We start from the raw sequence: 15405 nt of genomic DNA, 5'->3' as shown, positions 1-15405 counted from the left end.
CATTTGTGGCCTTACTACACTGCAAACAAGGCTTCGCATGTTGCATCTCCACTGAACTCTTCCTTGTGAGTTTACAGCCTGGTGTGGGAGATAGATATGGAAATATGAAATATTTTCATCGCCATGGTGATAAATGGAATGAAAGAACAGGGTAAGGTGCTATGAAAGTGTATATAGGCTGTGATATCAGGAATGACCTCTCCAAGATATGACATTTCATGGGCCAGAAAGATAGCTTAGCAGTTAAGGTGCTTGCTTGCAAAGCCTAAGGACCCATGTTCAGCTCTCCAGGTCCCACATAAGCCAGATGCACAAGGTGGCACAAGTATCTGGAGTTTGTTTGCAATGGCTGAAGGCCCTGGTATGCCAATCTCTCTATCTGCCTCTTTCTCTCTCTCTCAAGTAAATATATAAAAATTAAAAAGAAAAACAGATACATCATTTCAGCTGAGACCTGTGAATGAATAAATGAGGCTAGGGTATATTAGCAAAAGAGAAAGTAACTGGGTGTGGTGGCGCACGCCTTTAATCCCAGAACTTGGGACAGAGGTGGGAGGATCACCGTGAGTTCAAGGCCACCCTGAGACTCCATAGTGAATTCTAGGTCAGCCCTCGCTAGAGCGAGACCCTACCTCAAAAAGAGAGAGAGAGAGGGACAGTAGGCCAGGGTGGTTGTAGTCTACTGGCCAATAAGGAAAATGGGTGGGGAAAAAAAGGAAGAGAAGGTACTGAAGAGATGGCTTAGTGGTTAAGGCACTTGCCTTGTGAAGTCTAGGGACCTGGGTTCAATTCCTCAATACCCACGTAAGCCAGATGTACATGGTGGCACATGCGTCTGGAGTTCATTTGCAGTGGCTGGAAACCCTGGGATGCCCAGTTTTTCTCTTTCTCTCTTTCTCCTTGCCCTCTCTCTTTCAAATAAATAAATAAGATTTTTTTTTTTTGAGGTAGGGTCTCACTCTAGCCCAGGCTGACCTGGAATTCACTATGAAGTCTCAGGGTGGCCTTGAACTCAAAGTGATCCTCCTACCTCTGCCTCCCAAGTGCTGGGATTAAAGGTGTGTGCCACCATACCTGGCTTTTCCAAATTATTATTTTTAATTTTTTGCTATGTTGGCTTTAGACACAGGGTTTAGACTGCACGTGGATTTACTTTTAAAAGATACCTCTGGGTCTGGGGTGACAGCTTAGCTGGTAAAGTGCTTGTTGTGCAAGCAGGAGGACCTGAGTTCGATCCCCAGAACACACATAAAAATGCCAGGCGTGGTGGCTCACACTTGCAATCCCATCACTGGGGAGGCAGAAACAGGTGGGTTTCTAGGGCTCCCTGGTCAGCCAGTCTAGCCTAATTGGTTGGCTTTAGGCCAATAAAAGATCCTGTCTCAAAAAGAGTGGGCTGGAGAGATGGCTTAGCAGTTAAGGCACTTGCCTCCAAAGTCAAAGGACCCAGGTTCTATTCTCCAGGACCCATGTAAGCAGACACACAAGGTGGCACATACGAGTTCGTCTGCAGTGTCTGAAGGCCCTAGTGTGACTTCTCTCCCTCTCTGTCTCTCAATTAAATGAAATATATATATATATATATATATATATATGTATGTATATATATATATATTTTTTTTTTTTTTTGGAGGTAGGGTCTTGCTGTAACCCAGGGTGACCTGAAATTCACTCAGTAGTCTCAGGGTGGCCTCAAACTCATAGTTATCCTCCTACCTCTGCCTCCCGAGTGCTGGTGTACACCACCATGCCCAGCAAAATACATACATACATACATATACATATATACATTTATTTATTTATTTATTTATTTAACAGAGAAAGAGGGAGAGAGAGAGAGAGAATGGGCATGCCAGGGCCTCCAGCCACACATGCAAACTCCAGATGTGTGCACCCCCTTGTGCATCTGGCTAACGTGGGCCCCGGGGAATCAAACCTGAGTCCTTTGGCTTTGCAGTCAAATGCCTTAATCTCTAAGCCATCCCTCCAACCCCAAAATATTTTTTTGTTTTGTTTTGTTTTTGTTTTTCGAGGTAGGATCTCACTCTAGCCCAGGCTGACCTGGAATTCACTATGGAGTCTCAGGGTGGCCTTGAACTCAAGACAATCCTCCTACCTCTGCCTCCCGAGTGCTGGGATTAAAGGCGTGCGCCACCACACCCGGCTCCAAAATATTTTTTTAAGAAAGGACATCCAAAGTTTACCTCTGGCCTTCAGGAACACATGCATGACATGTATATACACATACACACATGTATATACACCATACACACAAACCTTACACACACACATACACACACAGTGGATAGTGCCTGGAGAATGACACCCTCTGGTCTCCGCACACATGCACACATGTGCACATGCACCCATGCTCAATAAATATGGATACACACACAAACACAAATAGACACATTAAAAATGAACTTTCTGACTGCTTCATAAAGGATTAGAGGTGGGAAAGAGAAGTGACCAAGTAGGGTGTTTCTGAAGTTAGATAAGAGATGACAGAAGTTTAGTCTAAGAGACTGGAGATGGAGGGGACATAGTAAAGACATGCTTGGGCATAATTTCTGGAGCTTGGCCATAATTGTGAGGGAGGTTAAAGAAGACTCCTGCTTTGGAGGCACATACATGTTTGTGGCAAAAAACTGAGTTTTTTTTTTTTTTTTTTTTTTTGTCCCCCAGGTAGGGTCTCACTCTAGCCCAGACTGACCTGGGATTCACTATGTAGCCTCAGGGTGGCCTTGAATTTATGGGAATCCTCCTACGCCTGCCTCCCAGAGTGCTGGGATTAAAGGTGTATGCCACCTCGCCCAGCAAGAATTGAGTTTTATAATTCTTTCTTTTTCTTTTCTTTTTTTTTTTTTTTTTTTCAAAGCAGGGTTTCACTATAGCCCAAGCTGACCTGGAATTCACCGTTTAGTCTCAGGGTGGCCTCGAACTCCGGGTGATTTTCCTACCTCTGCCTCATGAGTCCTAGGATTAAAGATATGGGTCACCATGCCCAGCTATAATTATTATTTCTAGCAAAAGTTTACTAACAGTGCATTGTTTTTCTCTACTTACTTTGTCAGAACAACATGTATAACCTTGGGGAAAATGTTATCCATACATTCATAGGGACATAGATACACAAAGTCATATGTGTATATATTTATATATTTAAAGCCTAGATCAAAGTCACCTCTAAAAACTAACGCATACTGTAAGGATGCTGTAACACTGCAGAAGGGCTGGGATCAAAAACCAAATGACTGGTTCTAAGATCCCCATGCGGTGGGGGGGGGGGGCACAGCTGAGTGGCTCAGCTCATGCCCAGCACAGCACCAAGCCGGGCTTCTCAGCAAACAAACAAATGCAGAGCCAGAATTCACACCTTCATCCGTACATGATTCGCTGAAATGGGCACTCCGGTCTAAGTCACGTCAAGGGACTTAAAACGCCTAGAGTTAAGAGACAGCGCGCGAACAACTCAGGAGCAAGTCCAGCCCACTCGCCTCTCCCAACTCCCCGCCTCAACCGGGCTCTGATACCTTTAATGTCTCCCCTCAGACTCTGGACAAAAGCCAGTTTCACAATCTGCTCACAGCCTCCCTTTCCAGCCTCTTCTTACACATTCCTACTAGAAACAAGCAAATGACTCGACGCTCTAGGCATATCCAATTATCCACTATTTCCTAAACATGCCATCCTCCTCCACAGAGATTCCTCGCGGTGGCCATTTTCTCCTAAAGCATCCTGTGACTGCTTCTACCTCAGCTAGGTCCTTTCACCCTCTCCCTAGCCAAGGCTTCCTGATTTCTTTCATTCATATATATATATATCTCCCTAGTACTGAACTGGGTGTGGTGGAACATGCTTGGAATCCCAGCACTCAGGAGGCTGAGGCAGGACTGGCAAAGGTTTGAGGCCAGTTTGGGCTACATTGTGAGATCCTGTCTCTAAAAACAAACCAAATGAAACAGAAAAGAAGGAGGAAAGACTGGATTGGGGGAATATACTTCTGGCACACATTCATCTATTCTTCAAAAGAAGTTGTGTGCTAGGCTGCAGGGATGGCTTAGCGGTTAAGGCGTTTGCCTGCAAAGCCAAAGGACCCTGGTTTGATTCCCCAAGACCCACGTAAGCCAGATGCACAAAGGGCAAAGGGGTGCATGCATCTGGAGTTCAATTGCAGGGGTTGGGGCCCTCAAGCATCAATTCTCTTTCTTTCTCCTCTCTTTCTTCTTCTTCTTTTTTTTTTCTTTTCTTTTTTGTTTTGTTTTGTTATCCTAGGTAGGGTCTCACTCTAGCCCAGGCTGACCTGGAACTCACTATGTAGTCTCAGGGTAGCCTCGAACTCATGGTGATCCTCCTACCTCTGCCTGCTGAGTGCTGGGATTAAATGCCTGTGCCACCACGCCTGCACCCCCTTTCTTGCTTTCTGTCTCTCTCACAAAAACATTTTTAAAAAGAAACATTTTAAAAATACTTATCATATGTTTAGAAGGTGTTAGGCACTGTGCTCAGCACTGAGGAGACAATAGTTTCAGTCTAATCATCCTTTTTGGAGTTCAAGTGATTCCATCTTCTAAGGCTAGGCAATTGCCAAGATGGTATAATTATAATTTATTTCTATTAATTATAAAACTACCTGTAGTGAGACCTACTTGAAGTGGAAAAATGGGGCCAGAGAGATGGCTCAGTGATTAAGGCTCTTGCCCGTGAAGCCTAAGGACCCAGGTTTGATTTCCCAGTACCTACATAAGCCAAATGCACAAGGTGGCGCATGCGTCTGAAGTTCATCTGCAGTAGCTACAGGTCTTGGCATGCCCATTCTCTCTATCTGTCCCCCTTCTCTCTCAAATACATAAATAAACATTTTTTAAAGGGGCTGGAGACATGGCTTAGTGGTTAAGGTGCTTGCTTGCAAAGCTTAAGGACCCAGGTTTGGCTCCCCAGAACCCACATAAGCCAGATGCACAAGATGGTGCATGCATCTGCAGTTCAAATGCAGTGGCTACAGGTCCTGGTGTGCCAATTTTCTCTCTCTTTCTGTTCCTCTCTCTCATAAATAAAATAAATTAAAGAGAAAGTGGAAAAAGACTAGCTAAATGGCTGTCCTGCTCATCCAGAGCTGTTCTGTGAAGAGGAGAAGCCACCAAGCCCAGTGACAGAACATCCAACTTCTGATCTCCACTTTCCCATGTGTGGGTGCCTGGACCAGCTGACAGGGAAGTCACGGCATCTCTCCTCGCCCTTGTTTACTCGAGGGTGGCTTCCTTACATACTTGACAGGGTTGCTGCCAAGACCACACACCATCAAAGTGTGAAGCACCTTACAGAATCCAGGGACTGTTAAAATAATAAGAAAACCACCTGGTGTGGGGGCACACCCAGCACTTGAGAGGCAGAGGTAGGAGGATCACTGTGAGTCTGAGGTCACCCTGAGACTCCATAGTGAATTCCAGGTCAGCCTGGCTACAGTGAAACCCTACCTCAAAAAAAAAAAAAAAAAATCCATAGTAACAATGAGTGGTCATTAGAGGCTATGATCACACTGAAAGTATTTTGGGGGATTAGGAATATGTTAATACTTTTTTGTTTTTTTTCGAAGCAGGGTCTCTCTCTCTCTCTCTCTCACCTAGGCTGACCTGGAACTCACTCTGTAGTACCAGGCTGGCCTCCAACTCACAGCAGTCCCCTATCTCTGCTTCCAGAGGGCTGGGACTAAAGGTGTGTGCCACCATGCCTGGTTCAGTTAGTACTTCTTAGCAGGCCTATCCCAACTGCACACTCTTCCAGGGCTCTACACCTCCTAGATGGCAGATGCAGACCAAAGAATGCTTTTCATCTTCCCAGAGCAAATCACTCAAAACCAGAACCGGTCTCACTCAGGAATCCACCTTGTCCTGGGTCTAAGAGTCATACTCTGTGACTTAAGTGGCTTTGGTTCAACACTGGCTTATCTCTTTCGGTGTGCCCCCACTTTCCTCAAAATCAGGTTGGAAGCTAAGAAGGACAGAGAAGTCTCCACCTCAGCTAATATTAAGAGAAAGAGATGCTTTCAATGAACCGAAGGCAAGAAGCCAATTAGAGAGTTGGTAGGCCACCTCTTCTTCCATGTGCAAAATACAAAAAATAAAATAAAATAAAAGTACTCAAGGGCTGGAGGGATGGCTTAGCGGTTAAGGTGCTTGCCTGCAAAGCCAAAGGACTCAGGTTTGACTCTCCAGGACCCACGTAAGCCAGATGTACAAGGGGGCACACACATATGGAGGTCACTTGCAGTGGCTGGAGGCCCTGGCATGCCCATTCTCTCTCACTCTCAAATAAATAAATAAATAAATAAATAAATAAATAAATAAATATAAAGTATTTTTTTAAGTACTCAAGAAAGCAAAAAAGAAACAGACTAAATCAACTTTTTTGAGGGGGTGCTGGGTAATGAAAGATCTGAGATATGAAGTCAAAAGTCAAAAACAGAGCTGGAGAGATGGCTTAGCAGTTAAGGCCCTTGCCTGCAAAGCCTAAGGACCCATGTTTGACTCTCCAGGTCCCACATAAGCCAGACACACAAGGTCATGCAAGCATGCAAGGTCACACATGTGCACAAAGTGATACACATGTCTGGAATTTTGTTGCAGTGGCTGGAGGCCCTGGCACACCAATGCTCTCTCTCATAAAAGAATAAAAGAACAGGGCTGGAGAGATGGTTTAACAGTTAAGGTGCTTGTCAGCAAAGCCAAAGGACCCAGGATTAATTAATTCACCAGTACCCATGTAAAGCCAGATGCACAAGGTGACAGATACATGCATCTGGAGTTCATTTGCAGTGGCTGGGAGGCCCTGGCACTCCTATTCTCTCTCTCTCTCTCTCTCTCTGCTTCTTTTTCTCTCTCAAATAAACAAATAAAATATTAAAAATAAAGCATAATTTTTTTCAAGGTAGGGTCTACCTATGTGGTCTCAGAGTGGCCTCGAACGCAGAGTGATCCTCTTCCCTCTGCCTCCTGAGTGCTAGGATTAAAGGGGTGAGCCACCATGCCTGGCTTAGAGTGCTTTTTTTTTTTTTAAAGAATAAAAGAGTGGAGTCACTGGTGCTCCCTGTGAACCTTAATGATGAGCATTCAGGATTGGAGATTGTGTCGGATTTTGTTTGGGAAAGAACTTGCCTAGGAACCACAACTTTTCTTTCTCAAATAATACAAGTATTTAAAAAAAAATTAAGTGATACAAAGGGAAGAGAAATAATTGCTGCCTAGAGAAATGAGGGGTTTTCTTGGAAAGGGAGGGTGTGACTGGGAACTTTAAAGGAAAGGTTTCTGAGGGGTGTGTGGGAGGGGGCAATGAACCACACATGACCAGGACTGGCTAGCCAGCTAGTCTTAGGCTAAAGGAGAAATAAGCTTGTCTGGTGTCAGGATGCATTATCTCAGAACAGTGGTGAAGATGGCCTGCTAATGGGGAGATAGGGTGGAGTCACACTCCAGGAGCCTTAAGACCGAAAGATGAGCAAGTGTCACTATTTTCTGGCTGAAAATCAACTGCATTTCTGTGCTTCAATTGTGCCAGCCACTAGTGTTCAGTGAAGGGATGATTAGGCACAAATTATCTCCACAATTTCTGAAAGTTTTGGATATTAGACATTTAAAATAGAATGGGGTGGGCACTGGAGAGATGGCTTAGTAGTTAAAGCATTTACCTATAAAGCTGAAGGATCAAGGTTCTATTCCCCTGTACCCACGTAAGCCAGATGCACAAGGTGGCACATGCATCTGGAGTTCGTTTGCAGTGGCGCACCCATTCTTTCTATCTGCCTCTTTCTCTCTCAAAATAAGTAAATAAGTAAAATAAAAATAGAATGGAGGGGCTGGAGAGATGGCTCAGTGGTGAAAGGTGTTTGCTTGCAAAGCTCGGTGGCCTGTGTTCTACAGTAAAGCCAGATGCACGAAGTAGCACATGAATCTGGAGTTCATTTGCAGTGGCAAGGGACCCTAGTGTGCCCAGTCTCTCTCTCTCTCTCTCTCTCTCTCTGCTTGACAATAAATAAATAAACATGTTTTCAAAATACAGTGGAATACAGGGTCGTGTTCATCAAAGCCTAAGAATGCTCTTAGAGATAGGAAACACCAGATGGAAACAATCAGTCACTTCTCTGAATGGAAGGGGATAAGGACTGGAAGAGGCCCCCGTGAGGCCCTGACAAGACCTGCTTGACTTGAATTTTTTATAAGTGATCCAGAAAAAGTAGAGCAAAGTGAAAATTTCAGAACGGAAGATACGATTAAACCCTTTCAGAGAGGGAAATGCCATGCCAAGGGAGAAGGAGGGTGGGAGGGAGAGACAGAGAGAGAGAGAGAGAGAGAGAGAGAGAGAGAGAGAGAGAATGGCAACTGTCAATATGGGGACATGTAAGGCAATGCAGTCTGATAAAAATAATCCACACAGAGGGCTGTGTTCCAGGCTATCAGTTCTGAACCAGGAAAGGGATCGGGGAGCCCTCACAGACTGTTTCCTAAAGGCAGTGACCTGATATGTCGAGGTCAGGATGTCTTACACAGGGATGGGTGGACATGGTACAGGACCTGAAACCCGGAGGAGAAAGTCTCCTTTCATTATACAGAACCACAGGGTCCCACATCCTGAGACAATAATCAGGTTGAAAATAAGGTCCCCAGATAGCTGAAAAGAACAACTAAAATGACCTCGAGGATGGATGTGGCTATTCTGAGGTGACCTGTCATAACAGGGAAAAGTCTGAAAGGGAAAAGCTGGAGCGATGAAATCCTCACAACCTGCCAAGCTGGAAAGAATAAGCGCTGGGCAAGCATAGCTGCTCTTCAAATCCTGACCCCTTTCATCAAATCACCTCCTCTCAGTACCTGAAATACCACGGGAATAGAAAGGTCTGAGAATTGAGACAATCTTGCCCCACCTCTTTGCATTAGTGATAGTGAGAAAGAGGGCCAGGAAATGAATCAAGGTCATATGACTACCAGGGGCCAAGGTCCATTTAGAACCCAGGCCTCCTAAATCTCAGGCCAGGGTCTTTCCATCTCAGCCTATATACTTATGAAGTCTTAAGAAAATCCTACTTTCACTAGAATATAAATTCTTTTTTGTTTTGTTTTGTTTTTGTTTTTCAAAGTAGGGTCTCGTTCTAGCCCACGCTGACCTGAAATTCACTATGTAGTCTCAGGGTGGCCTAGAACTCATGGCAATTCTCCTACCTCTGCCTCCTGAGTGCTGGGATTAAAGGCGTGCGCCACCACGCCTGGCTGTATAAACTCTTTTAAAGAAGTTTTGACAGTTTTCATACATGTACATAATCCCCTCCCATTGTTTCCTTTTGTCCCCCTTTCCTTGTCCCTCTTCCACTGAATTTGGGTGTAAACTTTTGAAACTCATTACTTTAACATATGATACAGCTAAAAACACAAACAAGCTAGTGCAAGTTTTCACTAAGAATCAAGCATATCTTAGGACAACTATCAACTATCATTTGGGGTAAAAGATCCCTCCATACATCCTAATTTTTTTTTTTTTTTTGCACAGACATATAGCCTTTTGAGAATCTGAACAAATCTAGAAAAACACGTGTTTGCACATATAAACACGACATTGTACAGCATTTCAGAGAATTTCTAATTTCCTGAATCCCGTGCCCAATCAAAAACTGCTGCTGTGGCAGACTTCCGAGTAAACTGCCTGCTTTGCCAAATACTGTCTCCTCTTAGGAAGATTCAGACAATCACTAATTTCCCTCAGCAACATAACACTTTTTAGCATTCTTTATTATTAGAACTGTAGACGTCTAGGTCTGAAGAGATCAGAGAAATTAGTACACCTGTCCCCCGGACCCTACACAGGCGGTATGGAATAATGTTATGGTCAGACACAAGGAGAGTAGAACGAACCTGCCTAGGCTAAAAGTCCAGCTCCATAACTCACCAGCTGTGTGACCATGGGCAAGTTACTTAAGCTCATCTGCAAAATGGGGACAATAAGTGCAACTATCTCAAGGAGTTAAATTTGAGGACTCAGTGAACTAATTCGTGTCAAACACAACACGAGGCCTAACCAACGGTGACTGATCAGTCACTGCCAACCTGGCATTATTGTTATTATTGCAACGCATGTATCCGTGCAGGCTTTCTGCATGCATGCACCCACAATCTGCTTGCGCACGCCAGAGCTCAGCGCCTGGCTTGGCTGGCTGAGCACCTCCAGTTGTTACAAACTTCCCGCATCCAGATGAAATCTGCCTCGTTGCAAATCCCAACCCCACCCCTGTTTGGCCTGCACGCTGCCCCTTGGGGTCACGCAGGTCAAGTGTGACCTGCCGGCCCTTTCAGAGGACGGGATCGAGTCCTTCCCACTCCCTCTCCCCTCCCCCTCCTCCCTTGCTCTCGTCCACCCCACACCAGTGTGGCTGCGCTTTACTCTTTTCCTCCGAGGCGTCCCCTCCACACATAGCCATGCAGGCCACGCTCCCCACCGCGGTCCCCGCCCGCCCCTGTCCGCGGTGCTGAAACGGCGCCCGCAGCCCGGGCGGCCAGGGATGCTCCTTCCCCGGGCCGCGGGGAGGAGGGGGTGCACACACGGACGTCCAGCGCTGACCACCAGCATCCCCCCGACACACACACCCGGCACGCCGCCTCCGCGTCCCCGGCAGCCGGAGGGCTCCTCCCTCCCCCCCAATCTCCCGAGACCCGGCCCGGTGCCCCCCAAAGACCCGTCCGCGCGCGCGCGCCAGCCGCACCTGCCCGGCGAAGGACGCCTCCGCCCCGGCCGCCCGCGCCCGCGCCCCGCCGGTCCCCGCCGCCGCCGCCGCCCGCACGGCTCCCGGGAGGCAGCAGAGCGCGGGCAGCAGCAGCAGCAGCAGCAGTCGTCGTCCCAGGGGCCCGCCAGCGCCTCCGGCACGGGGCCTGCACCGGTGACGCCGGCCTCGGTGCAGCGCGGCCGCCCCGGTTCTTCGGCATCCCCGCGGAGGGGAGGGGGGGGTCCCGGGACGCCCGGCTGCTGCTGCTGCGGCGGCGGCGGCGGCGGCGGCGGAGGCTCCGGCGGCCCCGGCCGGGTCTTCCCCGCTGCAGCCGCTGCGGAGCCGCCGAGTCACGGGCACCGCGGACACGCGCCCGGCCCGCCTGCCGCCGCCGCCGCCGCCTCCCCGGCCGCCAGCGCGCCCCCGCCTCCGCGCGCCCCGCCCCGCCCCGGCGAGGGCTCGGCCTGGGGGCGCGGGGGGCGGACAGCGCCCGAGCCGGGCCTGCGGGGCGGCGGCTCCCGGAAGCCCCGGGATGCGGGGGGAAGAAGGTGGGGACCAGCGGCCCAGCCGGGGGCGCACCGAGGAAGAGGAGAGGTCGCCCAGACCAGCTTGAGGCTGCTGTCTGGGCAGGGTCCAACTAGAGAGGGGTGTGGAGAAGGGGGCCAAGCAGCCCCCCGGGGGGGGGGGGAAGAAATAATAAATAAATAAAAAATCAAAATAATCCTGGCTCTGGGGAGGCCAACCGAGCCCAGGTCTGGGAAGCGGGAGGGGGTCTGAGGGATGGCCCTAGGGGACGGGGAGGGGGAGACCTAAGAGACAGCCTAGGGGAGGGGGACGGAGGAGAGGCCCTGGGGTGAGGCTAGGTTGGAAGAGAGAGAGAGGGGGAGGTACTTAGGAAGGGAGTGTCAGGGGCTTCCCTGGAAGGGATGGGAGCTGAGATGCTAAAAGGATAGACCTGGAAAGCACTTTAAAGTGGCGGGGGGGGGGGGCACATCCCCGGGAAACCTTAGGGGAAGCGCACTCCCTCATCACCCAGGGGATGAGAGATCTCCCAGCTAGAGGATCAGCTTTCGTTCCCAACAACCTATGTTGGCCGCGAGCACTCTCTGTAAGAAAGGCTCAGGGCTATTTGGGCTACTAAAGCAAACAGCAACAAAACAAAACAAAACGAAAAAGCCCACCGAAACAAAAAAGCTGAGGCGTGGAGGCTTCCGCCTAGACACACACACACACACACACACACACACCAATGAAAGCAAGAAAGCAACCAAGCGGTCAAGAGAGATTGGTAGTCAGGGTAGACATTTGGGAGGAAGTGGGACTCCTATGACGCCCTGAAATTAGACAAGGGAAGAGGGGTGGAGAGGGCATATCCCTAGAAAGCTGAAGGTGGGCAGGGTGAGGGTAGGGCAGTAGCTCTGTTTCTACGGAGCACCTATAGGTCCTTACAGTGTTTCTGCCGGTGGTGAGTGCTAGGATCATACATCTGGGTTCTTGTCTGAGGGACTGGTGACTGTGAGAGACCAAAAAGAAATAACACGTAACTAATTAAACAATGACACATTTTTTTCCTCAGTAGGATGATGATGATGATGGCAGGGGCGTTGTTATGGTCACCTGGTAATTTGGAGGCATGGAAAGCACACATGCTATGGATTCAGACCTATGTTCAAACTTTGGCTTATCTCACTTAAAAAAAAAAAAATTATTGGGCTGGAGAGATGGCTTAGCGGTTAAGGCTCTTGCCTGCAAAGCCAAAGGACTAGGGTTGATTCCCCAGGACCCATGTAAGCCAGATGCACAAGGTGGCGCATGTAGTATGGAGTTGGTTTTGCAGCAGCTAAAGGCCCTGGAGCTCCCATTTTTTTCCTTCTCTCTCTCTCTCTGTCCACCTCTTTCTCTCTATCTCTCTCAAATAAATAAATAAAAATAAAAATATTCTAATAAAAGCTTGTTGCTTTAAAAATATTTATTCATTTGAGAGAGGAGAATGAGTGAATATAGGGGTGCAAGGGCCTCTTGCCACTGCAAATGAACTCCAGATGCATGCACAACTTTGTGCATCTGGTTTTACATGGGCACTGGGGACTTGAACCCAGGCTATCAGGCTTTGCTAGCAAGCACCTTTAACCACTGACCCATCTCTCCAGTTCCTTTTCTTCTGAAGAGGATTTTTTTTTTTTTTTTGAGGTAGGGTCTTACCCTAGCCCAGGCTGACCTGGAATTCACTATGTAGTCTCAGGGTGGCCTCGAACTCACGGCAATCCTCCTACGTCTGCCTCCCAAGTGCTGGGATTAAAGGCGTGCGCCACCATGCCCGGCTTGGAGGGGGGTTTGAGAAAGGGTCTCCCTCTAGCCCAGGCTGACCTGAAACTCTGTAGTCTCAGGATGGCCTTGAAGTCTCAGTGATACTCCTACCTCTGCCTCCCAAGTGCTGGGATTAAAGGGATGTGCCATCATGCCCGGCTTCTCCAGTCCTTTCAAAAATATTATTTATTTGTGATCTTGCTTGGAGGTTCTAGCAGGGGAGCACAGCTAGTGGATACCTTTTTTTAATTTCCTTTTTATTGACAGCTTCTATAATTATAGACAATAAACCATTGTAAACCCCTCCCCCCACTTTCCTCTTTGCAACTCCACTCTCCATCATATCCCTCCCCCTCTCAATCAATCTCTCTTTTATTTTGATGTCATCATCTTTTCCTCCTATTATGATGGTCCTATGCAGGTAGTGTCGGGCACTGTGAGGTCATGGATATCCGGGCCATTTTGTGTCTGGGGGGAGCACGTTGTAAGGAGTCCTACTTTTCCTTTGGCTCTTACATTCTTCCTGCCACCTCTTCCGCGGTGGACCCTGAGCCTTGGAGGGTGTGGTAGAGGTGTTTCAGCATTGAGCACCCCGCTGTCACTCTACTGGTACACCTCTGACTGAAGACCAGTCCTGCTCTATTCTGGGAAGGTCACCCTCTTCAGCCAGCAGGCAGCTTCAGGAGGGATGCCCATGGTGCGGTGAGGGAGGGAGGGCACACCCACCTAGCCAGCCAGATCGGCCCAGTCAACCCTGGTGATCAATGGGGTGACAGATGTCCTCACATCCTATTTGTTTATTTGAAAGGGAGAGAGAAGGGGTGAGAGAGTTACTTCACACCTTAAGGTAGAAGGATCACTTTAGTTCAAGGCCAGCCTGGGCTACAAAGTGAGCTCCAGGTCAACCTAGGGTAGAGTGAGATCCTGCCTCAAAAAAAAAAAAAGAAAGAAAAAAAAAAAGAAAAAGTACCAGGCTGGAGGGATGGCTCAGCGGTTAAGATGTTATCCTAAAAAGCCAAAAGTCCCAGGTTCAATTCCTCAGAATCCACGTAAGTCAGATGCACAAAGTGACACATGTGTCTGGAGTTCATTTGCAGTGGCTGGAGGCCCTGGTGTGCCCATTCTCTCTCTCTGCCTCTCTCTGTGTCTCTAATAAATACCAATATTACTATGTAAGATTGCCCTTTGGCAGTTAATAAATGTTCCATGTTAGTTCTCCTCCCAAGGTAGAGAATAATGGCCACAGGAGGGAGAAGGAAGAGTTGGGAGACCATTGTAATCACCTCCATAAAAGGACATTAAGATGACAACAGTAATTAATGTTCATTGACTACATCAGGCACTCGGCTAAGTGCTAAACTGAAATATATTCCAGGCAGTCTTCATAGGCAAGCCATGTGACACAGGTTGCTTTTGTTGTTGTTGTTGTTTTGTTTTGTTTTTCGAGGTAGGGTCTCACTCTAGCCCAGGCTTACCTGGAATTCACTATGGAGTCTCAGGGTGGCCTCGAACTCATGGCAATTCTCCTACCTCTGCCTTCCAAGTGCTGGGATTAAAGCCGTGCACCACCACGCCCAGCTCAGGTTACTATTTTGACGTCCAATTTAGAATGAAGGAGAGGAGGCTCTGAATAGTTACCAAACATACATGATTCATAAGTGGTACAGCTGGAGCAATCTAGCCCTGAAATCTACTTTTGTCAAAGCTGAAGAGATGGCTCAGTGATTAAGGTGCTTGCCTGCAAAGCCTAAGGACCCAGGTTCTATTCCACAGTACCCAGGTAAAGCCAGATGCACAAGGTGGTGCATGTGTGTGGCTAGAGACCCTGGCGCCCTCTCTCTCTCTCTTTTTCTCAAATAATAAAATTAAATCCACTTTTTTCTAGGATAGCAGAGGATGTGGGGCAAAAGGCATTAAAAAAGAGGAAAGGAGGGCTGGAGGGATGGCTTAATGGTTAAGGCATTTGCCTGTAAAGCCAAACGACCCAGGTTCGATTCTTTAGGACCTACGTTAGCCAGATGCACAAGGGGGTGCACACGTCTGGAGTTTGTTTGCAGTGGCTTCAGGCCCTGGTGCACCCATTCTCTCACTCTCTCTCCCTCTTTCTCTGTCAAATAAACAAATAATAATTTTTTTTTTAAAGAGGAAAGGAGCTGGGTGTGGTGCTGCACGCCTTTAGTCCCAGCACTCAGGAGGTAGGAGGATCGCTGTGAGTTCAATGCCACCTGATACTACATAGTGAATTCTAGGTCAGCCTGAGTTCGAGTGAGACCCTGCCTCAAAAAAAAAAAAAAAAGAAGAAGAAGAAGAGGAAAGGGCCAGGTGTGGTGGCACATGACTTTAATCCCAGCACT

At 47.9% G+C, this 15405-nt stretch overlaps 1 protein-coding gene across 1 annotated transcript in view; it reads right to left on the bottom strand.

The window, feature by feature from the left end:
- Mmp24 (matrix metallopeptidase 24) overlaps nucleotides 1–13747 on the bottom strand; it is a 60224-nt gene extending 46477 nt beyond the window's left edge. The window contains exons 1-3 of the mRNA XM_045157059.1: nucleotides 13709–13747; nucleotides 11488–11498; nucleotides 10745–11381 (exon numbers count right to left, since the gene is read on the bottom strand). Coding sequence (XP_045012994.1) covers nucleotides 10745–11381; nucleotides 11488–11498; nucleotides 13709–13747 — 687 coding nt within the window. The remainder of the gene's footprint in view (nucleotides 1–10744; nucleotides 11382–11487; nucleotides 11499–13708) is intronic.
- Between the last annotated feature and the right edge of the window lie 1658 nt (nucleotides 13748–15405).

Source organism: Jaculus jaculus, chromosome 8, assembly GCF_020740685.1.
Source record: "Jaculus jaculus isolate mJacJac1 chromosome 8, mJacJac1.mat.Y.cur, whole genome shotgun sequence".
Taxonomy (NCBI): Eukaryota; Metazoa; Chordata; class Mammalia; order Rodentia; family Dipodidae; genus Jaculus; species Jaculus jaculus.
This window is presented reverse-complemented; position numbering and strand designations above follow the sequence as displayed.